Below are 21,346 nucleotides of genomic sequence, written 5' to 3'. Positions count from 1 at the left end.
AATTTTTTCCACAAGCAGCATTCCAGAGTTCCATGGGAGCACTTAAGGGGATATTAAAGTGGCTATGTTGATGCTGCCTTATGAGAACATTGTTCTTGCAATTGTTTTTTAATCCCTCTTCCCTTTTTTGTTGTTTGATATTATTTAGTTCATTTAGTGCATTATACATTAATATTAGAATACTATGTAAATTTAAATAACCAATAAATAGCATTTATTACCTTGGCATTGCACCTCCCCACAACAAAAAAATGACCACTTAGATTAGGGGTAAAGCAAGGATGTCCATTAAAATGGAATTTCTAGTTATGGCAATAAGACCAGAAAAAGAAATTGAAGGAACAAATATGGGAAAAATGGAAACAAACTTTTTGAAGATAATAGTTATTTACTTAGAAAACCCTAGAGAGTCTACTAAAATCCAACTAAAACAACAACTTCATTGAAGAAGTTACACATAAATGCAAAAAAATCATCAGCATTTCTGTATATAACAAATAAAATATAGCTAAAAGATAAAAGGAGAAATTCTATTTAAAAGAACCATAGAAAAGTGATATTTGGGAACTTTACCTGCCAAGACACACAGAGGGCTATATGAACATAATTACCTAACACTTTACATTCTACAAAACACTTAACAAAAATAAAGACCTCAAAACATTTGGAGAAATATTAATTACTTATGGGTAGGCCAAGTTGTCAGTATAATAAGATTGACAATACTACCTAAGTTAATTTACTTATTTAATGCCATGCCTATCAAATTTATCAAAGGATTGTGTATAGAATTAAAAAAAATACTATCAAGTCATCTGGAAGAACAAGAAAAGAATATTAAAGGAATTAATGGCGAAATGTGGGAAGAAAGAAGATCTAGCCATACAGATCTCTAACAATAATACAAAACTATCAAACTATACTATATAATCATTAAAACAATTTGGTACTGTGTAATAAATATAAAGGATGATCATTGGAACCTTATTTAGAAACAAAAAAGCACAGTAAAATAGTGTTTGATAATCCCAAAGATTCTAGATACTGACTGGACCAAGAACTCATTACTGGGTAAAAATTGTTGGGAAAATTTTAATAGAGTCTGGCAGAAAGCAGGTATTGTGAGGGATTAAAAATTTTGGTCAGGAGTTTGGAAAAAGTATGGAGAACAGGTAGGTTTATTCTGAGGAAAGTTCAGATAGGAAACAGGAGGGAGGAAATGATCACTCATATCTTATAACTATGCCTAAAATCTAAACCCTATACCAAAATTTCTAAGAAACCCTAAATCTAACTGCCTTCTTGGGCAGGATCTTCTTGCCTGATAAAGCAGGCCTATCTTACCTAAACTACTCCAATCTAGAAATGTATTCCCTAACTATCTACCTAAGCTAATCAATGAACATTAATCACTATCACTTCCTTAAAATAGTTCTTCTTCCTCAACTGTAAATAGTGAAACTGCCTGTCACAGGGACACAGACAATGACTCTTGCTCCCTCAAAGTTCTGAGGAGAAAAAGTCCAACTGTCCGTTCCTTATAAATTTTACTCTTAAAAGAGACAGTAAGATTAAGAAAACTTTTAACAGTATAGAATGACATCTCACATAGTATGGCAAGATAAATTCCAAATAGGTTGAAGGTTTAGCTATAAAGACTGATATAAGCAAATTAGAGGAGCATAGAAGAAATTACTTGTCACATCTATGAAGGGAGAAGAATACATAACTGAAGAAGAGATAGGTTATATAAGATTAAAAAGTCTTTGCAGAAATAAAACTAAATAGCCATACTTCTTTTAAAGGTCTTATTTCCAGTTGGAGCCTGAATTAGGTTTATAAGAATTAGTCATTATCCAATTGTTTAATAGTCAAAGGATATGAATAGGCAGTTTCTGAGGCAGAAATCCAAGCTACTAACTGCCCATGTGAAAAAAAAAATTTTTTTAATCAGTGCTGTCAAACACAAATAGAAAATGAAACTTGCCACTGCATGTTAAGTAAAACCAAAATTAACATAATCTGTTATATTTTAATTTATTTTCTTAAACATTTCCTATTACATTTCACTGGGGTTATATAACACCCATGGTCAATACCTCTGATCTAAGTCACTAGATAAATGTAAATTAAGACAACTCTGAGGTACAATCTCATCCCCTTCAAATTGGTTAAGATGACATGAAAGGAAAATGATAAAATGCAGGATAAGCTGTGGGAAAACAGGTGTTTTAATAGGCAGGGGGTAAGGACTATGATCTGGTTCAGTTATTCTGTAAAGCAATTTGGAACTATGCCTAAAAAAGATATAAAACTGCCATTGTTTTTAATTGTCTTATGAGTAGTCTGAAGATTACATGGCAAGATAAGATACCAGGTACCAAGTGTGCACATACCCTTTGGTTTATTAATACTACTGCTAGGTCTATACAAACACAAAAATGAAATAAAGAGACAAAAGACCCATTTCAACAAAAATATTTATAGTAACTTTTCACAATGACAAAAAGTGGGAAACTGAGGCTGCCCATCAATTGTGGAATGGCTGATCAAGTTAAGGGAGCTGATTGACTCAGAATATCTGATTGTTGTTGATGAGCAGCTTCACAGGGACTGTGTGGAAGGGGAACCTTAGGGTATAGTTAACTAATGTACATTAGGGTGTAATTAATTAGTGGGTAATCTGGACTCTTCCCCTATCTGAATTAGATAAAGTTTGCTAAACATTATCATCAAAAGGACTTATTTTGTACCTAAATATCGCTGTCAGTCAGTCCCTGGTACATAGGAACTTCCCACTGTAATAAGTGATCAAACAGGGAGTCACTTCTGTCAGAGAGGGAACCTGACTAGCCAAGCAGTAGACCAACCTTTGCATTTGTGTATGGTCATTTTATTAGGATTAGAATTCCTAAATCTTTTTTAAAAATTGCCTTTACTATATTATTATCAATATATAAATTGTGCTTTTGGTTGTGCTCATTTCACTCTGCATTATTTCATAATAGTTTCCCCAAGTTTCTCTGGAAGGATCTCCCCCACTATTTCTTAAAGCACAATATTCCATCATATTATATATACCAGAACTTGTTCAGTTATGCCTCATTTAATGGGAACTCCCTCAATTTTCAATTCTTTGTCATTACAAAAAGCTATGAATGCTTTTATACACCTTTAGAGTTTGTTTTGTTTACGACAAACTGCCCCTTTAAACTACTCTCCCGCTAATTCTCCCCTTCTTCCCCCTTCTCTACTTTCTCTCCAAGTTTCCCCTCGAGTGAAAATCACTTTTCATTCTTTTTCTTTTCTTTCTTTCTCCTTTCTTATGTGTTTGCATTCTTCCCTCTCTCAAAAGAAAGGAGGGGGGGGGGGGCTGGATCACCTCTAAGGTCCCTCCCAGTTTTAAGTTCTCTGAAATCAGAGATGATTTATTTTTGTCTATGTAGTCCATTCACTAAGCCTCGGCAATAATTTTGATGTTCAGTTGGTTCAGTCCTGTGTACTCTTCTTGTTCTTAGGTAGATTTTTTGCCATTTCCTTCTCTAGTTCATTTTACAGATGAGGAAACTGAGGCCCACAGGGTTAAGTGCATTGCTCGGGGTCACACAGCTGGTAAGTCAGATTTCTTCCGGACTTTAGGCCCTGCACTTTATCCACTCCACCTAGCTGCCCTTCTTTGCAGTATTAGTGGTAAGCATGCCTAATTCCCACTTGTTAAACTAAACCCGATTTGCCCGTGAGTATCAGAATTCACATAAATGCTTTTGGAATGGAATGGAATAGTGGAAACTTGAGAAGGTGACCTTAGGGACTGGCAGTCCAGGTCCTCTTCTAGGCATCGGCCTCCATGAGCCTCTAAGGGGAGTCTGTTCCTCTGATTGCCGAAAGGACGCGTCTATTCTCTCATCTGTAAAAACGAATCTTAGTTTAGAGGTCCACTGAGGTCCGCCACAACCAGCCTGGGGAACGCAAGTCCTGGCCAGCCTCATTTCCGAGTCTCGACCGCGCCCAAAGCAAAGCGCCTGTTTCTCCTTCGTCCGGGTTCAGTTTTCTGGCTCTCAGCCAATGTCGTCTCGCTGAATTGGGAGCCACGTTCCTATTGGTGTGGGCGAGAGGTGGGGCTGGCCATCTGGTTGGAGTGAAGGAGACTGCGCCCGGTGCTCTTCAGTCCCGTGTGTGGGTTCGAGGTCCTCCACGTCACCCTCTGCCGACCTCAGTTGGAGTCGCGCGGCATCTCCCCGAGCTGCCGCTGTAGTCGTGGTACATGGCGACGCTGGCTTCTCTCTTGGGCCGCGGGGCTCCCTCGCCTGGTTTGCCCCTCCGGAAGTTGCTGCGGGTGAGGAGCTCGGGAGACCTGAGTCGGGCGGTAACCGTTACCCTGGCAGGGAGAGCGGGCAAGGCCCTGTCGGCGGGAGCAGGGGTTGGAGGTGTTACTGCCCCCCTGCCCCTGGGCCGACTTGGTGGCGGTAGTCTCCGGGAGAAGAGCGAGCTCTCGGGTCGAGGGAGGACTTTAAGACCTTTGACAGGACTTCCCTTTGGGCTTTGTTCTGTGCTAGCACTGGGGATACAATGACAGACCACGCTCTTCACTCCTCAAAAAATACCCCAGCCCCTTCCCCCATCGCAACTCCTGTAGTCAAGAAGCCAGGCAAGGCAATAAACACTTATTGAGTGCTTACTGTAGAGATAGCAGCGTGTAAATAACTGGATATTTACAAGGTACTTAGAGAGCCAGATGGAATATACTGTGGGAGAGGAAAACACTGGCAGGGGGAGACTCCGAAAGGCTTAAGAAAGTGGGCTTGGAGTCGTATCTGGTATACTCTGGCAAAGGGGAGGGGAGCAAAGAGGTGGGGGCGTGGTGATGTTCCGGAGAAATGCAGTTTAATTTTCCACTTGGCCTAAGCCTTAACCTTCCACTTATCAACTCCAGCTGTGAAGGTCACCTCCCTGTTTCCCGCAGGATCCTCTTTAGTGGCCTGCACCTTAATGGACTACCTTAATGGAATCCACTGGAATGTTTTGTCAGTATCGAATGGCCCCGAGTAAAACTGCTGACTTCATACAAGGATTTTTTTTTTTTGCTTTTTAGTTTGTAAAATTTAGGGATCAGTTGAAGAGTTTCATGGATTTTCAGTTTTGTTTCCTATTTTTAATGTGGTACTTTTTTAGTTGAGTAAAGAGAGGTCAGTTGATGAGAAGATTAAAGGAAATGATACCCTCCTTGGGGCAGTGAAGCTCTTGACAAGGATATTTGAAAGAAATATACTTATAATATGTGCTACCCCTGATTGATTCTTTCAGTAATTGTTAATTGAGTACAGAGTAGAGCATTGTGTGATATACAGGTTTATGAAATGCAATTATCGTTCTTCAAAGGGCATTTAACATTTTAAGGGAGAATAAGATGTACTGAATATCTAGCACAGAATAGTCATTTAGCTTGGTATAGCAGGTTGAAAAGCAGTGGTCTTTTTAGACTTGTCGCTTTCATTTTCCTTATGTTTAAAATGATGGTATTGAATTAGTTGGTTATTGTAAAAGCACTTAGCAGAGTGCCTGACCCATAATAGGTGCTATATAAATGCTCATTCCTTTTCCTTTTTCTTAACTCTGACATTCTCTGATAATGTGAAATAAAAGACACAACTGATAAAAAGCCCTATGGAAGGTAAGAAGAAAGAAAGGGCATTTTTGTATTGGCATATAGTATGGGGAGGGAATGAAAAGAAGTTTTACTGGTGAGCCATATTTATCAACCCAAAAGAATCCAGTAATTTGAGGGACCAGACTTTTCATTTTTGTCTCTAGCATCTAACATAGTACTTGGCACGCAGTAGGCACTTAATAAATAAATATGTGTCGGATTGAATTGACCATGACGCTTAAAAAAAGTATTTCAGTAGGAGTTGGGAGAGGAGAAGTGAAATATATGGAAGCATAAAAGTACTGTACATGGTATGTTACAATAATTTCAGATAGGAGGTTTGCATGTGACAGTACCTGGTATATAGAGAAAGAAGTACATAAAGGTTGACTATAGATTTGGAAAGCCTTTAGTCTTAGGCTAAGGAGTTTGATTTCTTTTTTGGTAATTTGGGGAGGTTGATGGTGAAGAGATAAATTTCTAAATAGGAAGGGGTAAGAATGGTATATTTTGGAAATTAATCTTATAAAATATGACCTTTTAGAGGTGCTTTTCTTTTTTTTAATTAAATTAATTTAAAAAAATTTATTTTATTAGTCAACTTAGAACATTATCCCCTGGTTACAAGAATCATGTTCTTCCCTCCCCTCCCATAGCCAATGTGCAATTCCATTGGGTTTTACATGTGTCCTCGATCAAAACCTATTTCCATGTTATTGGTGTTTGCATTAGGACTATCACTTAGAATCTATATCCCCAATTATATCCCCCTTGACCCATGTAGTCAAGTAGTCATTTTTTTTCTGTGTTTCTGCTCTCACAGATCCTCCTCTGGATGTGGATAGTGTTTTTTTCTCATAGATCCCTCCAGGTTGTCCTGGATCATTGCATTGCCACCAATGGAGAAGTCCATTTCATTCGATTGTATCACAGTGTATGGAATTCCTCCAGTTCATTATTCCTTTGAGCACAATAGTATTCCATCACCAACATAGAGTTGCTTTTCTAACAAGATGACTCTCATCACTAAGTAGAAGTCATTTAAGATTTATTGATTCTCTCATCATCAACATTAGGTGAGGCATAAAACAGGGAGATATATGCTCCTGAGAGTTGTGTGCCAGTGTCATAGAGACATTATGTAACAGTCTTAAGTGGGAGATTCTTAATGGAAGGTGATAACCTTTCATTATTCAATTATTATCTGTAGTTACTGGGAAATTGTTGGCCAGCTAGTCCATGTAGGAAAAACCATATGGATGAAGAATAGTTACTGCTCAGATTGATAGATAATTGGATGGATTTCAATTTATATAGTGTAGACAGCATAAATAGGCAAGTTGAACTCAGCAGGCATTCTAATGGATTGCCATCAAAAAACTATAAATATCTCTTAATGACCTCAAACTTCTTCAAGAAACAAAGGCATGCTATTTCTCATTGTGTGTGTTTTTAAACCATATAGAAATATGTTGGTGGTATTATTATGCCAGTGAGATAAGGAGCACAGTAATTTCTGAAGAACTGAAAATTATTATCATACAGAAGGAAATAGGAGAAGCCCAAGATGGGTATAAGGAACTTTGATGAATAGGAGTAAAGGATGTCATCAAGAAAAATATGATAGGTGTGGCTAGATGGCTCAATGGATAGAGAGCCAGACCTGGAGTCAGGAGGATCTGTGTTCAAAGGTGGTCTCAGACACTTTGTAGCTATGTGACCCTGGGCAGGTCACTTAATCCCAATTGTCTAGCCCTTACCATGCCTCTGGAGGCCTTGGAACCAATATTGATTTTAAGAAGGAAAGGATTAAAAAATTTTTTTTAACAGAAAAATATAATAGAAACCTGAAATTGAATTTGAACTCAGGTCTTCCTGCTTCCTAGTTCACTGTGCCATAGCAGAGTCCTTCCTGGATGATTCACTATTTGAAGTCAACATGCTGTTTCTTGTCTCCACATCTAAATAAATGGACCTCTTTGCCAGGAATGCTGTCTGTCAAAATACCTTTATTGCTTCCAGGCCCAGCTCATTTGCCATTCCTGTGAAGAGTTTTCTTTTTTTCTTGATTCTCCTTCCTTTCCTACATCCCCCCACCCTCTTTTATTTCTTTGCCAAAAACATTCCTTTTCATCTTAAATTTTCCTGTAACCGATTTTGATCCTTACTTTGTCCTAATATACTTACATGTCATGCTTATTTGTGTATTTTTTTTTAACCCTTACCCTCCATCTTAAAATCAATACTCTTGCCAGGTAGAAGGTCAGTAACAGCTAGGTAATGAGAGTTAAGTAATTTTCCCAGGGTCAAAAAACTAGGGAGTGTCTGAGATTAAATTTGAATCCAGAACCTTCCATCTCTATGCTTGGCTCTCAACCCACTGAATCATCTAGCTGCCCCTTTCTCTCTTGAGAAAACATTTGTCTTGAAGGTAGGAGCCTTTAAATTTACACAATATATTGCCCATTTTTTGGTTTGGTTTGTTTTTTTGGTGGGACGAGTAAAGTCATAAACCCATGATTTCATTAGTACAAGGAAAATCTAAATATGGAAACTTTCCTTATGAAGCCAACTATGTACTGACTTATATTTTAAATAAATTTTAATAAATATATCTATATTTTAAACCCTTACCTTCTGTCTTGGAATCAACACTGTGTATTGGTTTCAATGCAGAAGAGTGATATAGGCTAGGCAGTGGGGGTTAAAAGACTTGTCCAGGGTCACACAGCTGGGAAGTATCTGAGTGTCTGAGGCCAGATTTGAATCTAGGACCTCCCATCTCTAGGCCTGGCTCTCAATCCATTGAGCTATTTAGCTTCCCCCTTCAGTTATATTTTTTAATGGCAATCCACTGACTGTTAACCCCAACATTTTTTGGATTCTTAGCCTAGAGTTATGCTCACCCTCTAACTTATGAGGAAAAAGATACTTTTTTTCTCCCAGAATGAGTGCATCTATAATAGCACTTGCCTTGTTGCTGGTGGAAGGGGAAGATATTGGGTAGATCAGTGATGGTGAACCTATTGCACAGGTGCCAAAAAGAGCATGTAGAGCCCTCTCTGTGGTCATGCCTGCAATCATCTGTCAGAGTTCACTACTAGAAAGCTGGAGGGACTCTGGGGTAGAGCTGTTCCCCTCCTCCTCTCCATGCACCTGAGGACATTCTCCACTTCTCCCAACCCCCTGCCCAGCAGCCAATGGGAGCACTTCCTCCCTCCCCTTTCTGGAGTAGGGAAGGGACCAGGAGGAGGGGGGTTCTGGGCGGGTTAGGGGCAGGGTATAGCACTCAATCCCAGGGTGGGGATTGTGACAGAGGCTGGCACTAGAGAAAAAGTGCCAGACTGAAGAGTATGTGAAATTGATCACCTTGACGGGGGAGGGGCCGCAGGGGTGAAATCAAATGAGGAGAAGACTGGCTGGGATGAGTGAGGGTCTCTCAGTCTTGAGACTTTGAAGGGAGGAGGTAGATAAAGACTTTCTTTTGAGGGTTACCCATTTATCCTGCTGGTGACTGGAAATCTTTCCCCCCAACACTTCCCAATTGAAGGGACTTTCTGAAGAGAAACTTGAGCAGACTTTACCTCAGCTCCTGTTGCCCAGGAATGAGTCAACCTGACTTTCTCTCAGGGGGCTCAAGCTGCCAAGGCCTGAGTTCCCCCCAAACTTGAGGAGGGAGGGGAAAGGGTTTAGATAGGGACAGGGATCCCCTTTTCCCACTTTCCTTTTCCCATTCTTCCCTGCCCGTTATTCCTTTTGTATTATCTGATTGAGTTAATATTAAAAGTTATTTGTTCCCCAAGCTGAGTGTGAGTGAATGGGATCAAGGGGAGACCTTTTGGTCTCAAGTAGTGGAGGGGGGACAAGAGGGACAAGAGTGAATTGGGGAGAGCAGTTTTAGCTAAGGAGGGAAGGCAGAAGGGGGAAAATCTTCAAACCCACTCTCCTCTCTCTGAGCCAACACATTACATCCGCTGTCTCCCCTGTACCCTGCTTTGTGGAAGGGGGGTCTCCTCTCTTTCCCTCTCTCTCCATACCTTGGAGTCCAAGCCTCCCTTAGGGGTACAAAACTCCCTTCCCTCTTGCTCTCTCTTTTAAAAAAATTTTTTAAGACAGGATGGGGGTGGAGGTGGAGTGGGATGTAATACTCAGTCTTGTGTGGGGCCCTCTGTCTAAGGGTAGGGTGGGGTTGGGTCCTCTAAAAGTTTCACCATCACTGGTGTAGCTCATGGTCACCCCTTTAGAAACTTGTGAACAGAGCTGTGACAAGAGAAGTAGGTAGGTTAGCACAGGCTAGAATACATGCAGGAAGATGTTGGTGGTCTTCATTGAGGGATGCTAATATTTTTAAAACTGCACACTTACAGTGAAAGGTAATTCTGCTTTCAGTTGCACATAGATATTTATTTTGGGATAAATCACATTATCAGAGACTTTGTGACTTTACTATTGATAGTAACAAATACTAAATGGTGGGGAAGGAACTTTTAGTTAGAATAAGTAACTTTAGATTGAAATCTTGCAATTACAATTAAAAGAAGAAAAATATTATAAAGATTTGCATCTTAAATGAAGCATATCATTTGTAGAAATTATCAGAAAATATAATTTGCAGATGAGATACTATATTTGAAATATCCAACTGCCTCAAACAATATTAATGGAAACTAAATAGATCTAGCAAGATGACAGCATAAAAGACTAGCCCACAAAAAATAATTTGCATTCTAATTTACTAATTAAATGTCAAAATGTAATTTTTAAAAAAGGCAACATTTTCTAGACATTTCCAACCACCACCACTATCATTATCATGGTCTTGACAACTGTCCCTGCTCAGATCTGGATGGAGACAACCCAAGATCCTGAACCAAAGGGTCTCTTGAGTAGCAGTGCTTCCGGCTCAGTGGCAGCAGTTGTTGTCCTGGAAAGCCATTTAATGGAGATGCAGCCTGGCATTTGTTCCAGAAATGCTAGTCATAGCTACTGAAAGACCCATAAGTAAACATTGTTACCAAAGTCCTTGACTAGGGGGGATTGTGTAAGAGGCATGAAGAGAGAGAGGATTTACAAGCCAAGCATGCAAGAAACAAAGCTGGGGACCTGATCTGCAAAATCAAGGTGAAGATTCCAAATGGAATGTTCCCAGGAGAAGGCAGTTGAAGCTGGAGGGGGAGGAACTGATTCTCTCTCTCTGGGGGTGACTGACCAAGAAAGGAGAGAGAAACCTCTGCTCTTTGGGGTTTTTTTCTGACCAAAGGAGGCAAGCGTGGCTGAAGGGGGTGAGGGAGTGTGTGGGATCTGGGAGTGAAGGGAGGAGGAAGTTAAGAAATAGATTGATCTATCAGCCATCAAGAGAGATTATAGGCAAACCTCAGAGCATTCCCCTGTAGCAGCATCACTCTATCTCTGTCTCCAGTACAAATAAGCAGCCTCAGGTTCCCCTCTAGTAGCAGCTCTCTAGTAAGCCAGAGTATAGTCCAGTTATTACCACAAGAAATAGTTACACACAGACTACCATTTTATTATACCGTTAAAATATTTCACCATCAGAAATTGATATGGTTTTATTATTGGAAATAACTATTAAAGAAGAGGCATTAAATCTCCTCTGTTGCTGCCTTCTAAGGACCTTGGACCTTTTCCATCTGTCTTGCCCCTGAATTCTGTTTTCTCTCCTATGAAAACATTCTTTTGAGTTGCTTGAGAGCTATTTGTTTCTTTCATATACTTAGACAAACTGGGAGAAGAGAAGCAGGCAGGATGCTCTTAATTCTCTTTTCACATTCAGACTCTCCCTATGACCATAACTTAGTAATTGTTTCCCCAGTCTTGATTCTATTTTTCGACTCATAGCTTATATTTTGCTTGCCACTTAATAAACTCATAGGAAGTATGTTCTGTTCTCCCTTCCTCCTCTTCCTTCCTATTCTTTCTTTTTTAACCCCTACCTTTCCATCTTAGAATCAATACTATACATTGGTTTGGTTCTAAGGCAGAAGAACCATAGTGGCAAGGCAATGGACGTTCGAGGTTTTCCATAAGCTCCCACCATTTACGTAAGACATCTGTGATTAGAATTCATTTTCTCTTCTTTCTCTGACTAAATCCTCTTCTGGGCTAGATAACCCCTTCCCCTTAAAATTTACTTGTCTATGAACAGGAAGATAATAATAGTTCCCACCTCTCAGGGTTGTGAGGATAAAATGAGATACTATTTGTCAAGCATTTAGCACAGTACCTGGCACTATAGGTACTATATAAATGTAAACTATGATGATGATGATGGATTCTTTCCAGGAGAATGAGAACTACTTTAGGACAAGAACTGTTTTTTTTTTTATCTTTGTTGAATTGAACTAGGCAGATTAAATTGAGAATATATACTTGGTTATTGGTGGTAGGACTGAAGCAGATGGGAGTGCAGAATTGGACTTGATCCCGATTCTGCTACTACACGCCTGTATGACTTTGGCCCCCTTTCTGAGCTGAAGTTCCTTTGTAAAATGAGGAGGTTGGATTAGACCATATTTAAATGTTCTTCACACTCTGAGTATGTGATCCAATGAAATTACTTTTTTGAATTTGCATAGCTGGTTAGATTCTGTAGAAGTAGATGTCTTTATCCTAAGGTACTTCATAGCATTTTGTGAGTCTCCCTATATGCTTGCACTTCAGTTTATATAACTACTTTAGTAGTTTGGTAACACACTGAAAATGGGAATGAATGTGTATACACACATTTTTTTAAGGAACAAAGAGGGGCATTTATTTTCATCTTTAATGAATTTCTTGTTACTCTCTTCATAGTCACTTTCTAATAAATACCCAAAGAACCCTCCTTACAAAGTATTGTAATAGATAGATATTCCAGAGGGTGTCTATTCATCGATTCTGGATAACTAATGGATCAAGTTTTGCCTACCCTCCTCCCTGTTTTCCACCCTCTCTTCAGAAACTTTTCAGCTTCCCCTCCCCCTTCTTCAGTTTCACTCAATGTGAACTATTATGCTTTAGAGAAAATACTCTTTTCTCTTCTTTAACTCAAGTAAGGGTTTATTGAGGAAGACAGGAAAGGATGGAGGATAAGGTAAGAGGGATATGTTTCTCTATTCTCTAAAATGAGGGTTAAGAGGATATTGGGAAATGGCAATCAGTCACTAGCAGAGACAGTCAGGGAGATAAGAGGACAACAGTCTTTCTTCTTCTCTGTCAATCAGCTAGATAAGTATTAGAGATACAAATTAGCTTCTTTACCACCATCAGCCATACCAGCCAAAACCAAAAGCTTCTTCTCCCCCACTCTGTCAGAAACCAAAGGCTCAGTCCACCAAGCCTCTCAGCCCAGTTTAGAATGGCTTGGCTCCACCTGTCTTCCCTGGTAACATTCCAAATAGAATGTTCCTTTTGATTGACAGATGATGTCCTTTGCATGCATGTATATTTTCTCTTTTACAGTATATTACCTGAAAAAGTTATCAGTTGTTGACATAAAGTAGGAATATGTCCTTTAATTTTGACAATATAAAATTTGTTAGCTGTTTTAATTGGCAAAGTTCTTTCTACTTTTTGTTGACTTTGTTTATATTGTTATCATTGTATATATTCTATTCTATTTTCTTTATGGCATCATTTTTAATACTTGGACATCTTGGATTTCTCTGAATTTGTAATTCCTTATGATATAGTAATATTGCATTATATTTGTATTAAATAATTGATTTTTGCATTCTCTGTTATATGTACATTTTATTTATACTTTTTTGTCATTAATTATTAAGTAATGCTACTAGGAATATTTTTTGGACATAGGTGTTTTTTTCTTGCTGTCAGTAACTTTCTTGGAATGTGGTCCTAATACTGAACCAAAGGTGAATTGTTTAGTAATTCTTTTCTAATGTAATTCCAAATCATTTACCAGAATAGTTGAACAGCTCTAGTAACAGTGAATTTATGTGCCAATTACATCATTTAGAAATTTGTTATAGATTTAGAGCTAGAAGAGATCTGAAAGGTCTTTCTGCCCAAACTCCTCATTTTACAAATGAAGAAAGTGAAATTATTTACCCATAGTCACAAAAAAAAAATAAGTAGCAGAGTCAGGATTTAGACCTACAGTTCTCAAACTCCAGCTCCAGGCTCTTTGCACTGCTTCAGTATTGAAAGTGATACAAGTTCCAACAGTTCTTGAGTGGTAAAGCTGAGAAGCAAATACCTTTTCTATCATACCATGCTAAGGCTATGCTTTTGTTAGACATTTCTAACACCTAAAAGAGTCTTAGGTAGTAGGCACTCAATATTTTTTTTAATTAAGTATTTATTAAGCATCTACTCTGTGCCTGGTACTATGCTAGTGACTGGAATACCAAGATGAAAATAAAATAATACTTGTTTTTAAGGAACTTAAATTCTATTAGAAGAAAAAACACATACATCTATAAGTATATATAAATGAACTACCAAAAAATAAGTAGTTTGAGAGGAAAAGGCACTGGCAACTCAGCTGAATTGGGTTACTCTGCTCTGATCTTTTTTTCTTTAAAGAGGGAATAAAAATGAATAAAATTATATGTAAAGAAAAAATTTGCTTTGTCAAAAAAAAAATCCAAATTTTTAGATTTAGATTTTGTTGGCAGCTATTCCTGAAAACAGAGTAGAAATATGGTGGGGGAGGGATCAATTATTTCTCTTTGCCCATCTGAAAAGTTGTTCTTTATTTAGTAAATAGATGAATTGGTAGGCTGTTTTTATAATATAGAATCATCTAGACATATTTAATATATTCCAGAACTTTATTTCAACTGAATAAATGTACTTTTGCCTTGTTTAAATAAAACATAAAATATTTCAGGATGATAAACTTTAAAATTAAACTTGTAGCCAGGCAAATTTCTATTATGGAATGGTTTGGCATTTGACTTTTTTTGTATTATATTTATAAACATATTTCTGTTACAGGAATTTAAATATGTGCACAGGAACTATGCATCAAAGCCCACTTTGAATGTAAGTACAAAAATTTATATTTTTTGACATCTAGATTTAAAATGTTAAAATAAATGTATATCAACATCATTAATATAGCAAGTTGTTTTTCTGATCACTCCATAAGTGTGTCTTGAGGAAAATCTTTGAATCCTTACCCCATTAGGAAATAAAATATTTAATCCAGTCTTCTTTATACCTGAGCATAGCAGAATATTCTTCTTTAAACCGATGGCACTTATTCCTGTCAGATTTTCTTATAGGGAATTCTCTTTCTTTTGCCCTTGTGCTTCAGGCACACCTTTGGTCATGGAAATTCCAAAGTATGACAAAGGTGTTGTGAGGAAAGCCTTATGTTGTAAAGGGCAATATTAAGAAGAATTGTTTTTTTATCATTTTAAATTATTTTAAATTATATTTAATTATTTTTAATGTTGTTTATGTGTGGTTTGGCAGGGTGTTTTTACCTTGTTTCTGAAGTAATTCAATAGAATTTTTTCTGCCAACAGAGTAAGTCTTCACTTTGTCTAGGAATTGAATAGGAGAGTTTGGAGTCAAGTAGGAGAGAGTACCCTTGCATCTGTTACAAGGAGAATATATTGGTTGCTTAGTCTTAAGCATTTACAAGTAAAGGGTACCAGGGTACTCTTTGAAGTGGAGGCATTTGTTTATTTTGCAGTTAGGAAAGGACAAAGTAACCCTTTTTGAATTTTTATTTACTTTCCAAGTTTAAATTGACTTTACTGATTACCAGCATATAACTGAATGCAGAAGAAAATTGCCATGTGGGTAAAATAGTGGAATATGACTATTAAATGTGACATTCTACATTTGTCTTAAGTTCTTATGGCACTTGTTGGCCAGGACATTTTTTGATATGCAAGTATTGATCTGATTTGTCTCTGATGACAGACACTTAAGAGGTCTTAAAAATCTTTCTTCCTTAAGTATATTTGTGTATGTAAAGTTAATTTATAAAATGATTTAGGCATATTGTTTATATAAATAATTTTTACTAAATTCTGTCATCCTAGGAAGTGGTCATAGTAAGCGCAACAAGGACACCTATTGGATCTTTTCTAGGATGCCTTTCCACACTTCCAGCTACTAAACTTGGTTCCATAGCCATTCAAGGAGCCATTAAAAAAGCTGGTATGTAACTACTTAGGGTTTGGGAGAGATCCTGGTGTACTTCCATTTCATAGCTAGGTGGTACAGTAGATTGTGCACTGTGCATGAACCAAGGCAGTAGTAAGGAGTTCAAATCTAACCTTAGATACTCACTAACTGTGTGACCCTGGGTAAATCACTTAACTGCTCTCTGCCTCAGTTTCCTTAATTGTAAAATGAGAATAATAATAGTACCTACCTCATAGGATTGTTGTGAGGAACAAACAAAAATCATATATGCAACGTGCTTAACACAATGCATGATTACTTAGTGGGTTCTGAATAAGTACTTGTTCACTTCCTTTCCTTCCCTCCCTTCCCTCAAATATTATTGAGTACATTCTGGGTATAGAATGCTCTGCCAGTGTAATACCCAATGAAATTGCATGTCAGTTGCAGGAAGGGTGGGGGGAGGGGAGGGAGGGGAATAATGTGATTCTTGTAACCAAGGAATAATGTTCTAAATTGACTAAATAAATTAATTCAAGAACTAGAAAAAAAAATAAATAATTTTGTATGTAAAAAAAATGCTCTGCCAGGTACTATTAGGAAAAAAAAGTAATGAAATTCATTCTGTCTTTCCAGAATTAAATACATACACAGAAAATGTTAAATAACAAGACAATATATGTTAAATATTGCATGATATTATTATAACAGGGACTAGAAATAAGAGTTTAGTTAGGTAGGAAAGGATCTAGAAGTTGACCAGAGGTCTGTTTTGTGGATGTCAGTGAAGGCAAGAGAGGAACAAGTAAGTGTAGGTAGGTAGCAAGGAACATAAATCTGGGCTAAGAAGCTGAGGAACAAGGGCCAAAGACAACTGGATGGAAACAGTGATTTTCTGAACAAAGTACTAATGTCAGAAATATAGCTTCACAATGAGGTTTCCTTATACTCTTTGTTCTCAAAGATAGAACTAATTTCAGATGTTGCACAGTCATGGTCCTCCAGTAGGAAATCGGTAGTACCACTAGACTATAATGGAAGATTAAGCATCATAGGTAGTACCACTAGACTATAATGGAAGATTAAGCATCATAGGGTCATGTAGATCTAGAGCTTGAAGAGTCCTCAGAGAACAGGGAGTCCATTCCCCTCACTTGACTGACAAAACAGGCCTAAGGTGGTCAAGTTGTTTAACAATAAGTTATACAGATAGCAATTATTAGGGATGGGATTTGAATCTAGGTCTTCTGACTCTAGAGTGATTTCTTTTTCTATTGAAATTGAGAGCAAGACAGTAATTGATCTTTATACCTATTAAGTACTGCATAAGTTTAGAGGAGGAAGTGATTGATGAGTGAATACTTCTTTGGAGAAAGTGGAACTTGAACTAGACTTGGAAGGGTAGCAGAGTTTGGATAGGCAAAGAGGATGGGTAGAATATTTTTTTATTTGGGAACACAGTATGAGTAAAAGCTTAGAGAAAAGAAGAATTATTTTGTGTTTGGGATATCTGGAATTGGAGATAAAGGCAAAAAGATTGGTTGAGGCCAGATAAATTTTCAGCTTTGAGTACCAGCCTGAGGAATTGGACCTTTTGCGGTTATTAAGAAGCCATTGAAGATGAAATAGTGTTTCCATAAGATTACTACAGCAGTGAGGTGCAAAATTAATAGAATAACAAATTGACTAGCAATGGGAAACCAGTTAGGAAGACATTATAATTGTTGACATGTGAATTGAGGGCCTAGATTAGGGTGGGAGCAATGGGAGTGAAAAGGTGATTTATTCAAGAGGCATTTTGAAGAAAAAATGCACTCAATTTGGAGACTCACAGGGTATTGGGAGAGGAGTGAGAGAGCAAAAAGAGAATAGAGAAGGAGAAAGATTATTTCAGGTTTTAAGCCCAAGTGACTAGAAGACTAATGGTACAACTTCCAGAAATAGAAATATCATGGGAGAGAACAAGTTTTGGGAGGGAAATGGTATTTTGGTTTTAAATATTGAGTTTGATGGTATTGCTTGGCTTAAGTGTATGTAACCCAAGCAAACCAAGTGTATGCAAGCATGGCATAGGAGATAGAGTGCTGATTCAGTGTCAGCAAGACCTGGTTTGTAAATCTAGCCTCTCACATTTATTTGTTTTATCCATGGACAAATCATTTAACATCTTTAAGTCTTAGGCAATTTAAGATTAAAGAGGAGAGATAATATCTAAAATGTATTTATTAGATTATAAATAAGTTGTGATCTGCATCAGTGGAGTAGTTCCCACATTGATAAAGTCACAAATCTTTGTCTATTGGCTTTTGGGCTAATAGACATCTGAAGATAATTTATTTGGAGCTGATTGCAGAGGTCAGGGCAAGAGAGAGAGATTTAGGAAGAAGTGAGTTACCACTGTAAAAATATGAATTCTCCAAAGAAGCTAATGTAAAAAGTGAAAAACAGGATGAGAGTCCAAATCTTGGGAATTATCCACATCTAGCAAGGTAGAAAAGTCAAAAAGAAATAGAGGAAGAGAAAAAAGCCAAGCAGAGATCTTATAACTTGAACTAGAATAATGTAAAATCACAGAGGAATTTTAGAAAATTGAGGGATTTTTATCAACTTCACCGCTCTTCTGTAGAGAGATCAAAGTGAATGAGTGAGTACACACTATGGGTGCATGTTTTTGCCAGAAAGTATTTTAGTTAGGTATCCTTTTGGCAGTATCTCTTTTGCTTTTAAATAATAAAATTAGGTCATAGAGGTAAATTTACACTTTTCAGTTCTAAATGTGTTTAAGACTTTTCTGTGAGCAAGGCACAATTGATAATTTTTATGGGTAGATAGTACTTTTGAAAAATAGTGAAACAATAAAAAGTTTAAATTGAGTAAGCCTCTTATTTTTTATGAAAATGTAATATAGCTTACTTTGTTGGGGAAAAATTTAAGAATGAGTAAATGAAAAATAGTACCTAGAATAAATAGTGCTAAGTACATCATGGAGTACACATCATGGAGGTTAGGGATGTAGCATCCCTGTAATCTGGAAAATCTGAGAAAAATTTTTTGGTCCTCCCTTCATACTATGGAAAAAAATCTGAATTTTTAAATTTTTATTTATGGGATGTTTATAATACCATATTGTAAAATTTGGGTAAAGTATTCAGCCATAGGCTAATTTATGCATTTTGAGTTTCTAATCTTTTTTTTGTGTTATCTGAAGTTTCCACAAAACTTCCCCCCAAATTCCCATTAATTCTTATGCTGACCTGTAGTATGTCAAAATAGCAATGGGAAAAGTTGAGATGCAGACAGGATGCTTGTACTTCATTATGTGGTATGGTAATTATTGAATTAATTATCAGTTGTTTTGCTTTAAGGGATACCAAAGGAAGAAGTCAAAGAAGCATACATGGGCAATGTTATTCAGGGGGGTGAAGGACAAGCACCAACCAGGCAGGCTGTACTTGGAGCAGGTATGATTACTTTTTGCGTTATTTTTTTCCCTAACCTTTCCTAGGGTTTTTTGTTTGTTTGTTTTTCTTGAGAAGGCAGTTGATCAAGTGGACAGAGCTATCCTCAGAGACAGGAAGGATCCTAGTTTAAGGGCCACAGCTGCTACATACTTTGTGAGATCCTGCACTTTTAGGGCCAAAACGGCAACTTCTGGAACAGTGATCAGTCTTCATTGGTAAAGGAAGTTTCTTAAAATAAGAAAATCATGGTCTGATTTTTTAATTTTTTAAAATTTTAATTTATTTTAAACTTTTTTCCCAATTACATATAGAAGCAATTTTTGACAATCATTTTCTGTTACTTTACAATTTAGATTATCTCTTTCCCTCTCCCCTGCCTCCCAAGACAGTAAATAGTCTGATATAGGTTATACCAATACTCTCATGCAAGACATATTTCCATATTTGTCATGCTGTGATAGAAGACATATATGACACCATGCAGTAAAAAACTCATGAAGAAAATAAAATTGAAGATGGTATGCCTTGATCTACAGTCACACTTTAATAGTTCTATGACGCTGGATAGCATTTTTCATCATCATGTGGATATCTTGGAAACTCGCTTTGCTGAAAATAGTTTAGTCCTTCACAGTTGATCAGGGTACACTTTCTGTTACTGTATACAGGATGCTCCTGGTTCGCCTCACTTAACTTTGCATCAGTTTATATAAGTCCAGGTTTTTATGAACCATTCCTGTTCATCATTTTTTATGGCATGTAATAGTTAAGAGACTATTAGTAGCTTTATTTCATCAAAGTAATGATAGTAAAGAGAGGGAAATGTAGGAAGGAGGTAGACAGTTGACTACACTATTGATGGATAGAAGTTCACCACTGACAGGGGTTTCTTCAGGTTCCAAACTGAAGCCAGAAGAGCATGAGAGGGAACAGTCTTTGGCTCTTGGCTTATAAGTAGTCTTCTCCACCTACTAGCTCTCCCTCATCACATCTCAGGAACTAATCATAGTTTCTTAATTTGCCTGGCACTGCCCAGGGGTGCAGTGCCTGTGAAGTCAGTTTCCTATCTAACTGGTTTCAACTTCCTTTCTCTGCCTGAGGGTTAATCTGTATTTGTATATCTCAATGGTAAACAACCTCCAGGTCCCTGATTGATTGCATCCAACAAAGCCTCTGTAATGAGTTGGGGAACTTCCTTCTCACAGGCAAAATAGTATTCATTACAACCACATAACCATATATCGCAACTTATTCTACTCATTTGATGGATACCCACCGAGTTTACAATTTTTTGACACTATAGAAAGAACTGCTAACAATATTTTTGTATACAAGTAGGTCCTTTTCTATTTTCTCTGATCTTTTTGGTACAGGGACCCAGTAGTAATATTGATGGGTCAAAGAGTATGCATAGTTATATGGCCCTTTGGATGTGGTTTGCATATTGTTTTCCAGAATGGTTGTATCAGTTAACAGCTCCACTAACAGTGTATCAGTGTCCCAATTTTCTCATATCCCCTTCAACATTTATAATTTTTCTTTTTGGTCCTACTAGTCAATCTGATCTGTGTTGTAAAGGTGATATAAATGGTTGACTGGGATTTTACTAGACCCAGTCTGGCAAGATGATCTTCTCAGGGTCAGAGAGTGAAAATGGCTTCTCTCTCTGACTTAGGCCAGTGGACAATCACTCTGACTCCACTTTGCAGGTAACAGGTGTATTTTAAGTTGTTACTGATGGTGAGGGAAGTTATGTGGGCTGAGGATTTTCCCTAAACACTAATAAAAACTGTCTTAATCCCAACATCTGACTTTTCACAGTCTCTTGGGCCCTCAGCAGAGCTGAGGCAATACTCCTTGACTGTTTCAATGTCTCCCCTCCTAGTCTGATGTAATCTAGGCTAAATCCACAAAGGAAATAGTCTCTAGAATAAGAACAGATTGTAATGGAGTCAGGTTTCTGGTTTGACCTTATTTACCCTAAGGAGGCCAAAGGGCCCAAGGCAAACTAAGCAGTTTGCATCAACTTTGCTTGAGATTTCTTCTTCAGATTAGTAGTAGCATAAAGGACTAAAAAGATCTTCAGGAACTAAGTAGGTTAGTCACAGGAACTAGTAGAAAGGTCCACAGGAGG

The 21,346-nt window shown here is 37.5% G+C and overlaps 1 protein-coding gene across 1 annotated transcript in view; it reads left to right on the top strand.

Moving 5' to 3' along the window:
* The first annotated feature begins 2,391 nt into the window (after positions 1 to 2,391).
* Positions 2,392 to 21,346, top strand: part of ACAT1 (acetyl-CoA acetyltransferase 1) — a 42,285-nt gene continuing 23,330 nt past the window's right edge. Inside the window, exons 1-4 of the mRNA XM_007494880.3 lie at positions 2,392 to 4,336; positions 14,606 to 14,653; positions 15,667 to 15,784; positions 19,117 to 19,212. Coding sequence (XP_007494942.1) covers positions 4,265 to 4,336; positions 14,606 to 14,653; positions 15,667 to 15,784; positions 19,117 to 19,212 — 334 coding nt within the window. The 5' untranslated portion in view covers positions 2,392 to 4,264. The remainder of the gene's footprint in view (positions 4,337 to 14,605; positions 14,654 to 15,666; positions 15,785 to 19,116; positions 19,213 to 21,346) is intronic.

Source organism: Monodelphis domestica, chromosome 4 (assembly GCF_027887165.1).
Source record: "Monodelphis domestica isolate mMonDom1 chromosome 4, mMonDom1.pri, whole genome shotgun sequence".
Classification (NCBI taxonomy): domain Eukaryota; kingdom Metazoa; phylum Chordata; class Mammalia; order Didelphimorphia; family Didelphidae; genus Monodelphis; species Monodelphis domestica.
Note: the sequence above shows the minus strand (reverse complement) of the source record. Positions and strands in the feature narration are given on the sequence as shown.